Below are 18,166 nucleotides of genomic sequence, written 5' to 3'. Positions count from 1 at the left end.
ATTTCTTTATTTTGGAGTGTCAATATTAGAGGTAAAGAATACAATAACAAAATGTGTGCCTTGGAACATTTCTTATTTAATATTTTTATTTTCATCAATGTTGTATTCTGAGACAACATCATTCCCAAAACACCTTTCTCCTCAGCCTGCAGCTTGACTATAGTGATAGTGAACATTTGATTTCACCTATCCACTCTCCCTGAGCAGCCTGGCCTCATTTCTGGTCTGATCTTTTCCTGCAATAGAATCAAAGCTCTTGAAACCACTTCTCTCTCATGACTTGGAGTCTCCACTGGCAGAAGCAGCAGAGTAGAATAATACTTATAAGCATATTACTTATAAGCATATGAAGGTGTTATTCACCTGAATTTTCATGATACCCAGTTCTACTGAATACAATTAGAGGAAAAAAAGTGAGCTTGGAACCTATAGCAAATGCAAACGTGAGGCTTGATCATTTTACTGATGTAGAGCCTCCTTCTGTAACACAGCCACTGAAGCCAGTGAGATAAGCATGCTAGTAAACACAGTGCATATGAGTAAGTGTGAGAAATACAGGTTAAGCATGGACTCTATCCTTTAGGGGTTAGTTTCATGTACACTAAGATCAACTAAACTGATATTAATGTATGTGCTTTCTCTCTTGAAAAAGGCAGCTTTCAAAGACAAGTTCAGAAAAAGTCAGTTTCAAAGAATTCAGACTCCAAGTATTGTTGTGTCCTATATGAGACACAGGATTTTATAGAGAATCTAGTAGGAGATATCTTGTTGCAGTGTTTGATAGTTTTTCATCATGGCTCTCCATCAATACCTACAGTTAGTACATCACATCTTTATACACAGCAATCAGTTCTTTTCTACAAGTCATCATGCTCAAATGTAAATCTGCACATTTCAAAAGCTTTTTCAGTGGATTATGGAAACACATTTATTTGAAAAATAAGATGACATAAATTACATAATTAATGTTGAAAATAGCATAGAATTATTCTTTTGCACAAAGTAAACCAATAAATCAGAACAATCATTCATTACCTTGAACATTCTTATTCCTCTCCGTAAATGAAGGCAGCAGCAGAATTTCTGTGGAGAGCTCTTCAATTTTTTCCTCCATTAATATGAAGAGTTTGATAAGTTGAGAAAGACATTTGAGTTGATATAAGGTTAAGCAGAAGTTCCGTCCTTTCCTGTGGTATTCTTGGGAGGCTATTCAAGTAAAATTATAAAATAACTTTTATTATAGCTTTAAAAAAAAAAAGATACTGCAAAACTGATTATGTAAGACAGTATAATACATCAAGCAATTTAATTTTCCTTATAATATATCTTTTTCTCATTATATAATACTGTTACATTATTTTTTTCTAAGTCTTCAGAACTTCTCAATTATCTGTGAGGTTCCAACTGGCTTCCAGGTTTTGTTATTCATTAACTTGGATTTTTTCCACACCATGGATCTACTCAGGAATGTTCTCACCTGTGTTTTACAGAAAATCCACTGTGTTGCAAAAGCCGAAAGGGAAAAAACACATCATTACTGTATTTTAATGGTTTGGGACATCACATCACTTGTCACTCTGCAAATCACCTTGTCTGTTTAACAATCTGCTAGCACAATACAGTTGATGAATATGACATTTGAGTGAAAGAAACATCAATCTAACACTCCACAACTTTAAATATGTGGGGTTTGAAAACAAGTGAGACTGTCAGTGAGCAAATATCAGCAAGTATTATAACTATCAGCATTTGGTATTTAAAAGAAGAAACCGAACATTTTATTTTGAAAGGTTAACACATGCACTCATAACATATAATCATGTCACATCAACCAGGGAACTCTGATTTCAGCACAGTCAGACTATAAATGACTGTGAGACGTTTCCAATTCAGTATTACCAAACCACATGGGTTTAAATACTTTAATTTTATAATGTCTTTAAATGTAACAAATTTGCACTTCTATTCAAATTGTGGTGAGCTGATACCATGTTCCTACGCAATTCTGCTGCAGATGTAACATCAGAAGAAAAGTTAATCTAGAAAGTGTCAGAGGGAGAGCCAGAGTACTTTGAAACAGAAGCTCTGAAAGACGAACATAAAAAGAAATTGATTGAAATGTACCTTTATGTGTCAAATCTTTCTGACCTTTCCAAATTTTAAGTACTTTGTATCTTCCTTTTCCCTCAAAGTTTCTAAATATTTTTTTAGGCATTTACAAATCACTTTTAAATAGACATAGAGCAAAGTAGCAGAGCTAATTCCATAATTTGCTATTCCAGTTTTACAGCATTAGAGACTGGAATGCAGGTTTTGCATCCACATCTGAATGTGGATCTGATGTATTCATGTTAGTTCCGGGCATTTCTAAGAATGTCAAAAGAGTTATACCTAATTGCCTCTGTCAATGTCTTTCCTCTCTGAATAATGAGTAAATAACAGATCTCTCACTGGATTTTAAATTTTAAGTCTTAAACCTACAAAAAATCACATTCACAGGATTTTACTCCTTACCTGAAAACTAGAGAATATAATCTGAATTTTAATTCACATGAAAAGACTGCTTGAGTCTGCAGTGTAAGAATCACAAAACACATCCTAAAAATGAACAGAACACTAGTTCTGTCTCCTATAATTAGAAAACCTTGTGATATTTCTGCCCCATCTATGGAGGAACAAGGAAACAGTCCACTTATTTGATTGCCTCAAATGATATCGTCCTTATTAGACTGAAAGAAAGTGAACGTAGAAGACAAAGGTATACCACAGTGATGCTATTTTTAGAATACATTATCAAACTCAGAAAAAGTAAAAACTTTACTTTTAATGATCATTCAGAATATATTTCAGTTTTATTGCTTCTCAGAAATGACAACTCATTTATTTAGTGCTTGATGCTCAAGTAGTGTACCTGAGTATCCAAAGCTTGACTGAAAGGCCTTCTATACATGCAGATCATTAGGTTTAAAATACTGACAGCATTTAATTTTGAAGAACACTGACCAGCCTGCTTGAACAAGCACATCACTGTCCATTTTTTAGCAGAGTAGAATGAAAAGACACTTCTTTTCTGACATTGTTCTGATTGGACAACCACAGAACAGAAACCTTTAAGAACTGTGTAACAGCCAAGCGCAAAGCAGCCAATGCAACGACATAGAGAACATCTCAAAACAGGTTTATAAATCTTGTAGAAGATTGCCATGAAGAGAACATGTCTCCATGTGGAAAGAGGTGAAATAGACATGAAGGCTGTGATATACGTTCAACCAAACCTCAGTGACATCAACCTCTTTGGAGGAAAATTTTCCATATTCACAAAGTAGAGTATGCTTACTCTGGAAATGTTACCGAATGGATTATGACTTGGAGGGTTAGGTGAGAAAACTAATATAACTCATTTACCCAGGTGACACTGTGCACCCCTCCATTATGAAAATGGTCTGAAATTGTTGTTAGCATTCTGTCCAATCCAGAGGACCATACACAGGGTGGTTGAAAGCCCATGAAGCTCATCTCAGCCAGCCGTGAATCAGTTAAGCAACAGCGTTCTAGTCTAACTGCAGGACAGAAAGGAAATGGAGAAAGTTACATGATACAAACCAATTTCCTTCCTGAACCACCTGCAATTTACTACTATCATTCTTCTAAATTTGATTTTTTCTGCATGTCTGACTTTAATTATGTAGTCCCTGTACAAGGAAACAGCTGCAGCAAGATCTTTGGACACAGACAAACATAAACAGGATCTCTATAGTACCTCCTAACAATAGGATATGTTGGCTTTCTGCTAAAGCAATACCTAGAGAGAATTTCTGAAAAGGGACAGAAGGGTTGGTACAGAAGCTATAGAGAGGTGAAGTGCATTCTACAGCCTTTTTCAATGTGCCAATGAGCTGATTTACAAGTATTGCTCAAAAAAAAGTTGAGATCAGGATCTAAATGAACACAGAGGAGTAAAAAAGGTTCTGATCTCCTGAACACAGCCCCAGGCTTCCGTCTCTGCAAAACAAGGATCACACCAATACTGCTGTACAAAACCAGTGCCTATGCTGATGATTTCTAAACTGCTCTGGAGGCCAAATCTGCTACCAGAAATATCCTAAGTCAGGAAAATGAGCTATCTTAAGCTACAACAGGAAAGATTCAAACGAATACAGTGTCAGGGACCACTGAAGTCTCTGACAGGGAGTCAAGCATGGTAATACAGCCAGCAGGACAGGCTCCTTGCCAGCCAGGGCCCAATCATGCAGATCCCAAGTAAGACAGACCCTGACTTGATAGGTTTCAACCAAGAGTCCAGATCATCAGCCAAGTTAATGGTGATGACACAAATCTGAGGTCGAATCAGGAAGCTAATTCACCCTTTCGAGCCTAGATCTGGTCTGGTGAAGGTAACCACAAGTCAGGCAGAGTTTAGTGACCACTCAGTGGAACCATAGTGATAAGGCAGGTTCAAGCTCATGGCAGGAAAATTTAATAAATGGGGCCCACAGCTCTGGGGTAGATGAACAACAGGACACCTGTGACGTAATGCAAGCAGAGACTGAGGACTCAGGTGCAGGTGAAATAGATCTTCTGGGCAGGCTGCTGTGTAGGTCCCTGAAAAGGCTGGTCAGGGCCTTCAGGCTCACTAATGCACACAAGGCTTTGTTGCATAGCTCTTGAGGAATTTGAATTTTCAAACAAAAACCTCAGAAAATTGGGAAACTGTCTTTCTGCTTCATGGAGGATAGCACAACTATTTTGCTAAGAGGAAAAAAGAGAGAGTATTTGAGATTTCTGCATTCTTTCTGGGGGAATAGGGGGGGGAAGACAAAAAAAATTACTTGAATTCACTTGAACCTGCACTGCATTTATTTGTAGCAAGTAAATAAATCTTGATGATTCATTACACAAAACTGGAATGAAGCAAAGGAATAAGCTCAAAACTTCCATGCAATTTAGACAATCTGTACTCTTGAGTTACTACCACATAGAGGTAAAGGAGACCTAAAGGACATTTAATTTCTTCAAGCATGCTGATTTACTACCCCAACTATCAAAAAACAGGCACCAGAAGTCTGTCAACCCAAACAACATTACTCTTAGAGAATTTTTCTAACAGAAAAAGAAGGCTCAAAAGAAGGGTGTCTATCAATTTATGCAAGGTTTGTGTGCTGGTGCCAAGGCAGCTGATGCAGTTATACAACACTGGAGAAACTAGGGGTACTATTTTCAGGTTTGGCCTTTCATTTTAGCAGTAATGAAGCTGAAGAAATTTTCCTAAGATCTGAAGGACATGCCACCCTTGTAGAAGAATAAAGCTGTCCATTTTACCAGAGACCATTTGGCTGGATGTAGCTGGACAGATGATATCATAGAATTTCACTTCACCAGTGATGAAGTTGAGAGGTGCTCATATGAATTCTAAGACAGCTAATAAGTTAATTAAGGCATTTTTCAAGTGACATAAAGTGAAAGACATTCTATAAAGCACTTGATTATAGTACCTGACCTTCTCCTAAGTACTTAAATTCAGTAGCAAGGTATCTGCCTTTATCTTAGCACTTTTAAAGATTTTCCCTCATCTTTGAAAAGGAAGATGCATAAGAAATAAGGCTGAGCTAGATCTAGATGACCTGTGTATATCTGCTAATTTGTGATTTTATAACAAGTTTCAAAAGTGATACTTTCCTCAAAGCTGTATCTCTTGAAACCATTAAAAAAAGTGTTCCAACTCCCTTGGTTATAGCCTAGAGGCACTAAAAATCTCAAAAGGCATAAGAAAACATGTATGAATGAGACCCATAAGCTAAATGTAACTTTTGTTATTATTTTCTCGTTATATTTTTTTAATGAGCATGGCATCTCTAATGTTTTAAAGAATTTTGAATTTACAACATCTCAAAAAATTAGCACCTAATTCTGATCATTTCAACACATCCAGGTGTGTGACACAGTAAAGTGTGCATCAGACGTGAGCTGGCTCTAAATGGTAAAGAATAACCACATTATGACAATGTTGCTCTCAGATTAATTAGCCTTTACTACTCATGCTACAGAGCCACACGGCTAAACTGCTTCTGAGACTCATGGTGAAATCCTTGGAAAGCAACCTGATGACTGTTTTCTTCAGTGATTACAGTAGGGATTTCTTTCAGCAGGAACCAAGGGTCTAAAACCCTCTTAAACAATTATACTATAAAATACCTTCCCAATACACAATACATTAAATATCACTCATCTGTCCCCATTTCTAAGGCTTGATTTCATGTAACATAGATCTACAATATTGTTCTACTACAGACACAAGTAGGCAATGTCAGGGATTTCATTCAATAAAGCTATATAAGGAAGAAAATAAAAACATCAAAAGTGCAATATTAAATTTAAAATCTAACTACAACCTGCATACGTAATAAATGGAATTACCATTTTGCTAAAATCCAGAAAGAAATAGCCTAATAAAGAAAAACAAACTTAGCTGCTGACAGTCACTGTGTATAGGGGTATTCCAAGAGGTAAATTTTCAAAGCCATGCAGAGGGAGTTACACACATAAATTCCATTAACAATAATGTGTTCCTCAGGTCTCAGTGATATTAACTTTTAAGTGATGCCATAACTGTTATAACAATCTTGCATTTATGACAGCATTCATCTGCACACTATCTCCTAAATAGAGCTTGTATATAAGTTGCACTATTCTTTCATTTGCATTTAGTAAAGACAGATTCTATTTTTATGGATATCTGCTCACAGTTTTCTCAAACAGTGTGTTGGTATACAATTTTTAATGCAATTGCTAGGTTTAAACAATTGGTATTGCTGGATATAATCGCTAACTTGCTTATACTGTGAAAAGCAACTTAGTATTTCTGCATAGCAGATGTAATACACGGTATTACACAGAACTAAATTATTACAAACAGTGCCAGCAGTTTTCTATACACAGTACTTATGATAATTATAAAAAATCATCTTCATTACTGCAAGCTAGCATTTTTTTAACAGTTTAATTTGGATATGTTACAAGATACATTCAAGTCACATGGATACAATTACTGCAAACCCAAGAAGTTATAAAATGTTCCTAAACAAATCCCTTTGACCCTGTTAATGTCTGTTTCTTATTAATCTAAGGCTACATTGTCTGTAGCGTGAATTTTTATGGAATATGGAGAAAAAAAGGAAATCCCTTAACAGTTGTTATTGATTCCACCATTTACACACTCAAAGATAAGTGCCATTTACAAAGCAGAACAGATGCAGATGCTGACAGAAATGTAAACAATTGTTGCATGGCTTACTGCCAGATTCTAAGCCAATATATTAAATTCCAAGTGAAGCACATTTCCCCTATAGATTGCACTTATTGCTTCATTTCCTATGTGCTCTGTCTCTCTATTGCTGTGCCTGGCACTAAGCTATTTTCAGTTCTTTGGTGACCCCTGAGGCCTAGTCCTACCTCACACAGCCATTAGAGAAGGGAATTGCATGTGTCTGACATGGTCTGAAACCAATTATTTGATATTTTCTTCAGAATGATGCCCAACTCTGTTGGGAATGAGCAATCATGAAATAATTTACCTCCTGATTTAATTTTTTTCTGCACAAATTAGTTGTAGCCTGAGCTAGCTATACACAGCTGCTTGTATCTCTGTCTTATCAAGATTCCACTTGAAATGGTGAATAAGGAAAGGAGAGAGTAGAGTTGAATAGAATAGATTGGGGAATCCTACTTTAAAAAGGCACTGACAAGTTTATCAGATATACTGATCACACGTGCTCTCTGCTGATTGAAACTGACTGACCTAGAAAGAACTGTTAGTGATGAAAACTGTTATCTGAGTGGTTAAAGGTTTTTAAACAACTGTCTTGCTTTGCAGCTCCCTGTTAGCTGCAGTGAGACCCAGGAGTTCCAGGAAAACCTGGTAAAGCAGCCTTCACAAAAAAACTACACATTGGTATTTTTTGTCCCTTTAAAAAACAAAAGGTCGCAGACCTAAAAATGGGAAACATTTTCTTATTAGACATCTCCATTACCACATGACTTTCATAAATGCTTATGCCATATATCCATACTGTGCATGTGGCAAAAAATATGCAGTGAAGTAAGGGATCTCAACTGATGTATAAACATGATAAGCATGCATAAATTTGCATAGATTTAATTTAGTGTGTCTGTCACAGAGATGTCACTGCCAGCTATTAAACAACCTCAGTGAAAACTACACTAATGTTTTGAAAGATATTCACTACACGTGCAACTTATTTAAATTGAAATTAATTTGAGGAGGTTTTTATTTTATTGATTACAATTTATTAAAACCTGCTCCACAATGTCTTCCCAGTAAAATGAGATCAGTTTTGACCTCATAGTGAAGGTTGATTCCATGTCAGGTTGCTAGATGTTTGCTACCAAATGCTGAAGTCTTTTGTCAACATTGCATGGGTACATCTGCCAAAATGAAATCTTTAATTGTAAATCGTGTTTACTGACCAACTGATGAATGAAAGAATAGACCAGTGCTGGAAACACAGGATGGAGAACAAGAACATTGCACTCTGACTTGAAATTTATATTGTCATCTTAAACAAATTATCTCACAAATCTGACTCCTTGATAGCATACAGCTCCTTTACAACCCTGAGGAACAGATTACAGAGACTTCCTGAAGCACTTTGAGGATGAAGTGCCTTGTAATCATGTTCAAGAAAATTATTTCATACACAGATATCTATCTCAGTTTGCTCTGAAACCAGATACTCAACCTCCTCCTTAATTCCCAAAAGCATGCATAGCCTCTAATAAATTACAAGACATTCCTATCATGCACTTCAATTCCTGGTAGACAGTGACACTTTAAACAATTCGAATGTAAACAAATTATTTAGTTTCTGAATTAGAACTAATTAACTGACTGGTCCATTTAAGGAATTAAGCATGTGACATCCAATAATTTTTTGATATTCAATATTGAAAGATCAGACATTTTTTAAACATTCCTTCAACTATCACATTCACACTCACATATAGAAAATGCCAAAGTAGAATGTTTTCAGAGAGCATATAAACTAAGAAAGCCTACTGAAAATAACTGAAAATAGCAGCTACATTAAAACAGGAGTCCTTGAAGAACTCTAAAAGTTGATCTTCCTCAGTCTTTGCTGAAAGAGTAATTAAGGACTGCCAGGTCTGTCAAACCTTCTCATGAATTCTAACTTTGACAGGACTTGCATGTGTTTCCCTGCAAACCATTTTATAGCACTTGGCTGATAAAAGGCAATTCTAATGTGTATTTGAAAACACAGTAATCAACATACTTATTTTAATCTGCCTTATATTTCTTTAATGCCTGCAAATGTAAAAATGTCTGCTAGCTGAATTTCAATTTTCAACATTCACAGAGGTTGAGTCTCTCACAGATTGGCTCATTGCATTGGAATTACTCTACTCAAATTAGATTTTTAGGAACCTTCAACCAGTCAGTAATTTCTATCACGTGTTGATCATTCCTTTCTGTAGGAAGGAATGTGCATGATATTAGATGCTACATATTTCCTTAAAAAAGAGATTTAAGTGTCTGTGTCACTTCTGCTTCTCTTACTGCAAGATACAAGAGAGCCAGTTCTAATTTGTTCAAACAATACAAAAAAATACAGCTGAAGCCAGTACTCTTATTTTTGCTTCCTGTGCCTTTGTATTTCAAAACCCTAGTTGCAAAGTCACCACAAAGTTCTCATGATTACTTTTCCAATGAATATAAACATAAAAAATAAATCTACGCAGACAGCAAAGAGGACAGACACTGCCATTTAAAAACTTCCAGAGAAATGTTTCAAAACTCATAATTTTTAAATAAATATTTTGTAGAAAGACTAATATACAAAAGAAGGATTAATCACGTGTCAATAAAGATACAAGTTCCCACTCACTGAGTGAGATTAAACAATTAAAACGCTTCTTTACACATGAGCTGATAATATGGTGCATAACAGAACATGTAATTTCTGTGTTACAGAAATTGCTGGAATTTTGCAGCACATAAACAGCAAGTCAGTACAGTGTCCCTTGTGTTAGAGTACGAAGATCTGATTCTTAGCCAGAGGGTGATCAGTGATTGAATCTGCTCTAGGCAAAATAAACTCTTCTGGAAAATCTAAGATCAGTAACTGATCTGATTTCAGACAGTCCACAATATTTATGGGGACCATGTGCTAGATTTCTAATTAAGAAGTTGGACTGGGTTTTAACCATCCTTATTCTCTGTAGGTCAGATGGACTGGAATATATCCATTGCCTTCCTCTGTTCAGTAAATGTAGTAAAAAGTACTATAAATTGTCTGAAAGCTCTGTTTTTCAAAAATTCAGTAGGTACAGTGGCCCCTTGATTGAAGATAGAGGGGTTTTTGAAAATTTTAAGACTAAGCTTCAGTGAAAAGGACATTAATATCCTAATTTAGCATGTTACAAGCATCTTGTGGGCATGACACTCCCCCCTAATTTAACCACCTATATTATTTTTCAAAACAAACTATTGTGATTACAATAATTTTCACTTTTTACTGTACAATTTTATGACAGAAGGGGTTCTCCAGCTTGGCAAAAATCAGCCAAGACCATCTCATTAACTTGTGAGTAATGGTGGTAGATGCACATATTGAAAAGACTCCTGTAACAACTTTCTTTTAATCAATTGCGCAGGAGCATATTTTAAAGACATTTTTGAAGCGTCCTTTAACCTGCCATAGTCCTACGAAGTCTTCTTCATGCAGGCCCATATTCCAAAGTAAAAGAGAGACTTTCATCATAATTGTCCCTCAGATTTTGTCACTTTTTATTGCTAAAGAGAAAACTACAGTATATAAATGTCAAATTGACTTCTGAACATTCACAATATATCAGACTATAGAGTAAATCAGTCTTCATCTTTTACACTCGGGAGGAGAATGAAATTATTAGAGAGCATAGTGAGTTAAATGCTCTGTTCATTCTGAGGAAGCAAATGCAAGTATGCTGTGAAAACACAAAGGAAGGCAATTAGCTGGTGTTTGCTAATTGTGAAAACATTTTGAAAAAAAAATTACCAAGAATGAAACCATGTGCCTTTCAGGACAATGGGAAATAGCTTCAAATTGAAAGAGGGTAGCTTTACATTAGACGTTAGGATGAAATTCTTGATTGTGAGAGTGATGAGGCACTGCAACAGGTTGCCCAGAGAAGCTGGGGATGCCGCATCCCTGGAAGTGTTCAAGGTGAGGTTGGATGGGACTTTGAGCAAGCTGGTCTAGTGAAAGGTGTTCCTGCCCACGACAGGGGAGCTGGAAGTAGATTCAGATCCCTTCCAACCCTTACAATTCTCTGAATAGAAATGCAGAGCAGCTCAAGGGGTCAGCAGTTGCAATGGTGACTTGCACATAGGCACCGTTCTTTCTGTATCTTGTTTTATATAGGTCCTTAAAGCCCTGTTCCTACAGAAGTTAGGTTGCCAGGCACTTTGCAATGGGACAGAGATATCAGAAATAGAAGACATAAGGAGAGGCCAGGCAGTCAGCAATATAATGGAAGCACATAAGCCTGCTGGTCATGCACAAATAGAAACAAAACAAGCATGTCCACAGGAGGGGATGAACAGGTCGTTGCAGGTCTCCTGGAGTAAGGAAAAACAAGAAGAGAGACATGCAAGGAAGCAAGGAGGATGAAGTTACAGTTTTTATTATAACTTTCTTATTTTTCTCTTTTTAATGTCTAGAAGTCACTACAGTAGTGATGTGGGTCTTCAAATACCCTGAAGTTAAAATTTATGAAAAAAAAGCCAACTTCAAATAACTTCCATAATTAAGATCTCAAACTTCATAATTCTAAACATGTGGCCTTCGGGACACATTAGCCATTTAACTGAAAGCCAGCTTGTACCAGTCCAAGGATTTGGACAAAAGAATGAATTTGATCTGCAGAAGCAGGATGCTACACTGGATATTATCATCTGTAATCCATATTAATTACTTTCTATTATGTGCCTTCTCATAAGATGCAAAGGTGTGCCTTAAGAAAGATGCAACAGAACTTTCAGGACTGAACAGTAGCAAGTCAAATGACTAAAACACTTTCCCCTTTCACACCCATACTTGTAAAAAAAGAGATAGTGGACTATGGGCAAGAAAACACGGTGGAAAACCAGCTGTAACCACAGTACAAATATTGTAAATTTTCTGCAATGAATTGTCATCTTTACAGAAATACCAAAAAAGTTACAAATATATAAATATTAATTGCATTAATCCAAGTTTGGAATTCTTCAATTTCCAGATATAAATGGAAGATGAATTTCATTAAAGTTATTGAGCTGAAATTATTCCCAGATGTGAATAGCTGGGGTATTTTTGAACATGCAGTTGCTAAACCAGCAAGTATTAATACTATTTTAGGTATATTTTTGATAGGAAAGACAAAAGTCATAGAAGATTTGTTTTAGGCCATAATGGAAGCTATTGAGATCACAAACCAAGTCAATGAAAATTACACAGAAGGATAAAAACAAATCTGAAACTAAAGCTCTTAATTTCAAAAAGAGGAAATTATAAATGAGGGGGAATAAAACCATATGCATATAAAAATAGTAAAGAAATCAAATTTAAGTTAAATGTGCAAAACCGAAAACTTTTATCTCAAGTTAGCTCTTCAGCAAATTGCTGGGAATATGTAAGTATAAGTGAGCTCAAAAGAGGTTTTTCATACCAAGTACTTTAATTTAACATTACAAAGTTGTCTTTGCTTCAACAAGTTACTCCAGAGCCTGTTTCTCTTCTTGCTCTCAACTCCACTGCACAAATGCAGCTCCTGTATATGGTAGTGAGTCCTTCTGTTCAAGATTAGCTATATGCCATATTCATTTTAGGTGTTTCACAAATACAATATATTCTGTAGAGAGTCATGAACATTCGAAGATAATAGATTTAAAATATAATAATTTAAAACACAGTTTGCATTTGAATATATCTTCATAATAGAATGGACATTGGTTATATTCTGGAGAAAGAAAGCCTGCTGGACATCTAACTAAAAGGCTACATACTGGGATAAAAGTGTAATACATTCATACTAATATTATAGTATATCTCTGAAGGCATTTTAATTATTTTCTACCTAAAAATGTGTTTAGTTAAATCTGTATCACTTTAGTTTACCTCCACTTTGTAATAATATTTTTCTTAAAAATTACAAACTACTGATATTTAGCAACACAATATCTATTACCTCAGATTTTAAAAATGAAGTACAGTTATGATTTTAAAAGTTTAAGGGTCTCTGGAAAGTTTGTGATATTTAAAAATATTAAGCCAATCAATTGGAATATGTCAGAAAAAATAAAACTTAAAGCTCTCATCTCTGTTTCATTTTAACCACAGGAAATTAGAAAAAACAGCTAATTAGTCTACATAAGTATTTATACTCAATTTATATACAAAAACTATATAAATAAAGCCAAAGAAGACCTTCCACTAATACATCAACTGTTCGTAATTCCATGGGGTTTAAGTTTCTCTGGCCGATGTCCTATAATCTGTAAGAGTAGCTGTTTCCTCACCTAACAGATGACAAATTAATATGTTAGTCATGCCTGATTAAACCAGCTTAATATTTTTGGAAACAAAGGAAAAAAAAAGGTTCAAAAGCTAAAATACAGTACACAGACTTACCACAAATAATTTCTGAGAAATACCACACTGGAAATCGAAGCAAAAAATCTCAAGAGATAACTTTGAAACCAACCGAGATTCTTTCCATGCTAAGCATTGTCAACAGATATTTTTCATATACTTTTAAGTACCACAACATTACATAAACTTTAGAAATATGCAAATGATTAATACAATAGAAAGTCTGAGACAACAAAATCCCATTAGTAACCAAAAACATTAAGGGAGTGGGTTGGGAAACATTCCTTGCACATTATTCTATCAAGCTGGAAACACTATGTTCTGAGAGTACACAAAGACATTATAATTAATGTTACATAAAAACCTTGTATAGTAACAGCCCAAACACTATTGGCTGAATCCTGCACTGTTAAAGGTAATAACAAATCTAACAGGTAAGAGGATCAAGCTGTAACATAAAACCACCTGCCTCCACTAGAGCTGGCAACTAAAGACGCTGAGTTCCAAAATTCGCCTCTTTTCGCATGCCATTTTGACAGCTTCTCTGTGAAGCCACACACTTCCTAGGTACTGATAAATGGAAACAATCTCTTTATAGTACTTCATGAATAACTGCTCTAGTACAGAATGAGAAGAAAAACGTTCATTTCTTACTGCACATATAGATTATTACGTATGGAATATTTTAAAGATAACTCTGTTAAAGCTTGTTATAGACTACCTCTATTTTCCCAAAAGAAACAGGTTGTCTATAGAAAGTTTTCTGAGGTTCTGGCACTGCTTTATTATTTTCTGTTATTTTTTTCCCTACAGTAGCTGTATAGTAGGATAAATTACAGCAGTTCTTATGAAAAGAACCCACAACAAATATCAAATAAAAACCACATTACCCTGAGGATGGACTAAGCAAACACAAACCCTTCTATCACCTCTGGGATAACAGTCCCAACTGAATGCCCTAGATTAAATTATTCTGATATTTTGAAATGTGTTGGTTTGAGGATTCCCAAAGGGCAGAGGCAACATGTATAAAAAAATAAGAAACTCATCTGTCTTTCAGCTAAGAAAAAACCCTTCTTTTTCTGTACTTCCCTCTATATTTATGCATGAGGTTATTTTAACTTGGCAAACTGGGTATCACTGTCAAGGTAATCTATTAAAGCTGTCTTTTAACCTAACCTATGTTTGGTTGGGAAAAATAAATTTCCACTCTAATTTGTGGTAAGGCAACAAAGTACCAGAATTTAAGAGTTCCAAGCAGGAAAAGTCATTTGACATTAAGAACTTGGCCACCATTACAAATCTCTTAAAATATTTCCCAAACAGTTATTTCACTGTGAACTGCCATGTGAATATTTTAATTCTAAATGAAAAAAATGCCTTTACATAACTTAGTTTGGTAAAAATGTAGTATATTCATACATTTATAGGAGAGAAATCTCCTTCCAAAAAAGACTCTTCAGATACGAGCTCATAGATAAATAAGTTACACAGTAATAACTGTTTTAGTTATGATACAAGGATAATTTTTGCTTGAATTGATGAATAATACCAAATAATAGGCTATGACACATCCAGAAATGAAAAAAAACCTGAAATCACACTCAAAACTTCACAACTCTGACCACATATTTTGTTTTAGCCTGATTTCTGATTTCACTATTGGTGCCTTATGGTTTCTCTGGCTGAAGTGTGTATGAGCAGTTTTCTGCAGAAAATCAGTAGGAATAGTAGAAAACCAGTAAGCAAATCAATAGCTACTTCCCATATAAACTTCTTGAAGTAAAATAACACAAAGACATGACTATGACAGCCCCTATGAAGAAAGTAATCCTGAGAATTAAATTATATTAATGAACAGCAATTCTTAACACATTTTATGGGGGCTAAAGAGACAGCTGCTGCATCTGAAATCTGACATTTAATGAATTTTCAATAAAAATTAAAATCTGGTCTAATATTTATGAAATACAGAAATTATATTTTAATTAACTGCAGAAAATGTTTTAAAGTTTTAAAGCAAGCAAGTCCTAAGATTTACTGTTTGTTTTCACCTTCCTCTGTGCTTTTGACTATACCAAAGAAATGTGCACTGGAAATCTGTACTGATAGATGTACTGGCACAAAAACATGCTAAGTCACATCCTGTGGCAAAAAAAAATGTAGGCAGAGGAAATACTCTATTAATAGATTGAATGACTGTTTTCTTCCATCTTATAATACAGAGGTAAAGTACGATTTTTCAGAGAGACATGTTTGTGATCACTTTAAACTCCATGCTTTAGATGTAAAATGGAGATAATTGAACTTCCCCATCTTTGTGAGCTGTTTTGAGACTGAAAGAAAAATTAAGTTACAAACTTCTGTTAACTCCAGGCAATTTTTTTTGTCAGTGAATTGTTTCACTGACTCACGTCTCACAATGTAATCCAAAACCACATTTCTTGTTATTTCACATCTCATCAGTACTCTGACACTACTTCTTTTCATTGTTTCCCACCAACACTGCAACCCAGTAGTATATACACTATATTACATTTCTTGAAATAAGCAAAAATGACCAGGCAGTATTAACTTGAACTTACTGTACTTTCACAAGACTAGAAAGTGTAAGTGCATTTTCTGTTTGTTTCTTAGTCTGAGAATTAGAATCTGCATAGTAACCTTTTGGGTCAGCTCTGATGTGTATCTGTTTTATGGACTCATTACTGTACAGTATTTCCTATAATCTTTCCTTTATATGTCTGACAATTTAAAAAAAAAAAGTGGGAGTAGAAGACTCAACAGTTTGTGCTTATATAAATCTGGATTAAACAGTTCTTATTCTAGTACATATTTCCGTAGCTGGAATAAAACAGGCTGAAAAAAATTACTATGGCATGACAGTATTATCCAATGGATTATAATAGGATTTTGTTTAATTACATGAGTTACTCTCTCTTACTTTTGCACCACAATTCTGACACGGTCTAGAGTTCAACTGCAGTAATGTGTTTCAAATGTAAAGCTGTAATTACTATTTTCAAGTCTCTCTCTTCACAGAAAATAATCAAGCATATTAAAAAAAAAAAAAAAAAGTAGCATAATTAAAATAACAACTAACTACAGAGAACATAAATTAAGATTACTAACCCACAGCATGAACTCTTCCTCTATGCTTCTTTGAAATCTTGTTTGCTTTAACAATGTGTAGAGCATTTTCTTTGAACTGCAGCTCACAAAGTCTTTCAAGAAGAATTGTCATTTCTTCAGTGATGGTATCCAGGTAAGTTTCGTTAATAAACTTTAATGACGAAGATGGACCAATAGTTCCACTTAGTATATACAAATCTTCTTTTATCATTGTGCACAATCGGGGTATGGAACTTTGGTAACCATGAACCACCTTATCAAAATTTGTTTCACCACAACTAGACAAAATACAGTTTTGTAGAAGATCACTAACCAGTTTATTCTGCATATTTTGATACCTCATTAAGACTTCTGATTTGGGATAAAGAAACAAAAGCTGCTGTACACACTGAGTTTTAAACTCCATTTGTTGTGGCAAAGCATTAGTGTTTGTTTCTTCTTGACTTTGCAGTCTGTTTACTAAAAATTGTCGAAGATGCAATCTCACATCGTCCCAAAGAGATTTCACATCCACAGCTGAATCATCCTGAATGGTATGAAGCGAAGACGTTAACTCAAATGACATCCCACTTGCAGTACAGGGAAATGAGACACCACATTGACTAGAGAGGTCCAGAAGGAAGTGAAGTATCATTTCTTCTTGATTCTTCTCATTCTTCAACAAGCTTTGCTAACAAAGGTAAATCAGACAATACTTTAGAAATTTTTATTAATTCTGGTTCATTAAATGAACAGCTTCATATTAGATTAAAAACAGTTTCCTATACTAATTAATAGGAAGCAAGATATGTAAGCAACTGAAATTATAAAATCCATGGAAAACAGGATTTATAAGCAAATTAATTTTCTTCTCTACCTCTGCCAATAACTCACACTCATCTTCTCATCTTCTTATAACCCTAACCTCTTTTCTCAACCAATTCTAGACCACAGTTCAAAGGAAACCCTTGGTAGCCTTTTTTGTTGTCACAGTATCTTTTAAAGAAAACGGTATGAAAAAATTACTTAAGATTCACACAGAAAATGACAGGTTTTACTCATAAAACCAAGCAAGGAATTTATAAAATGGTCACCTTCTATGGCTCAGCAGGCAATCATCAAAAAGACCATTCTAAGAATAAAAAAGTCTTCCCAGGAGTCCCTTAAAGAACTAAAACTGAAAACTTGTCAAGAATTAAAGAGCCTTAGATGACACAGGACAGAAGAATAAGAAGCTTGTAACCCATCAAAACAAGATGCAGACTGATACATTAGTGACCTCCGTGTACATCTATGCTGTATGGGTTGGAGAAGGCAGTCAGTTAATAAAGCAAGTGAAATCACATGGCTGCTGCTCCTTCTTCATTCAAGTCTGAAGAGCTCTCTCTCAGTCCAGGGCAAGGATCTCT

General features: G+C 35.1%; 1 protein-coding gene across 1 annotated transcript in view; it reads right to left on the bottom strand.

Moving 5' to 3' along the window:
* The window catches only part of KIAA0825 (KIAA0825 ortholog), a 199,466-nt gene that overhangs the window by 167,167 nt on the left and 14,133 nt on the right, over window positions 1-18,166 (bottom strand). The window contains exons 3-4 of the mRNA XM_041489460.1: window positions 16,779-17,448; window positions 1,036-1,206 (exon numbers count right to left, since the gene is read on the bottom strand). Coding sequence (XP_041345394.1) covers window positions 1,036-1,206; window positions 16,779-17,448 — 841 coding nt within the window. The remainder of the gene's footprint in view (window positions 1-1,035; window positions 1,207-16,778; window positions 17,449-18,166) is intronic.

The sequence above is a fragment of the Pyrgilauda ruficollis genome, unplaced genomic scaffold (assembly GCF_017590135.1).
Source record: "Pyrgilauda ruficollis isolate IOZ18807 unplaced genomic scaffold, ASM1759013v1 scaffold94, whole genome shotgun sequence".
Taxonomy (NCBI): domain Eukaryota; kingdom Metazoa; phylum Chordata; class Aves; order Passeriformes; family Passeridae; genus Pyrgilauda; species Pyrgilauda ruficollis.
This window is presented reverse-complemented; position numbering and strand designations above follow the sequence as displayed.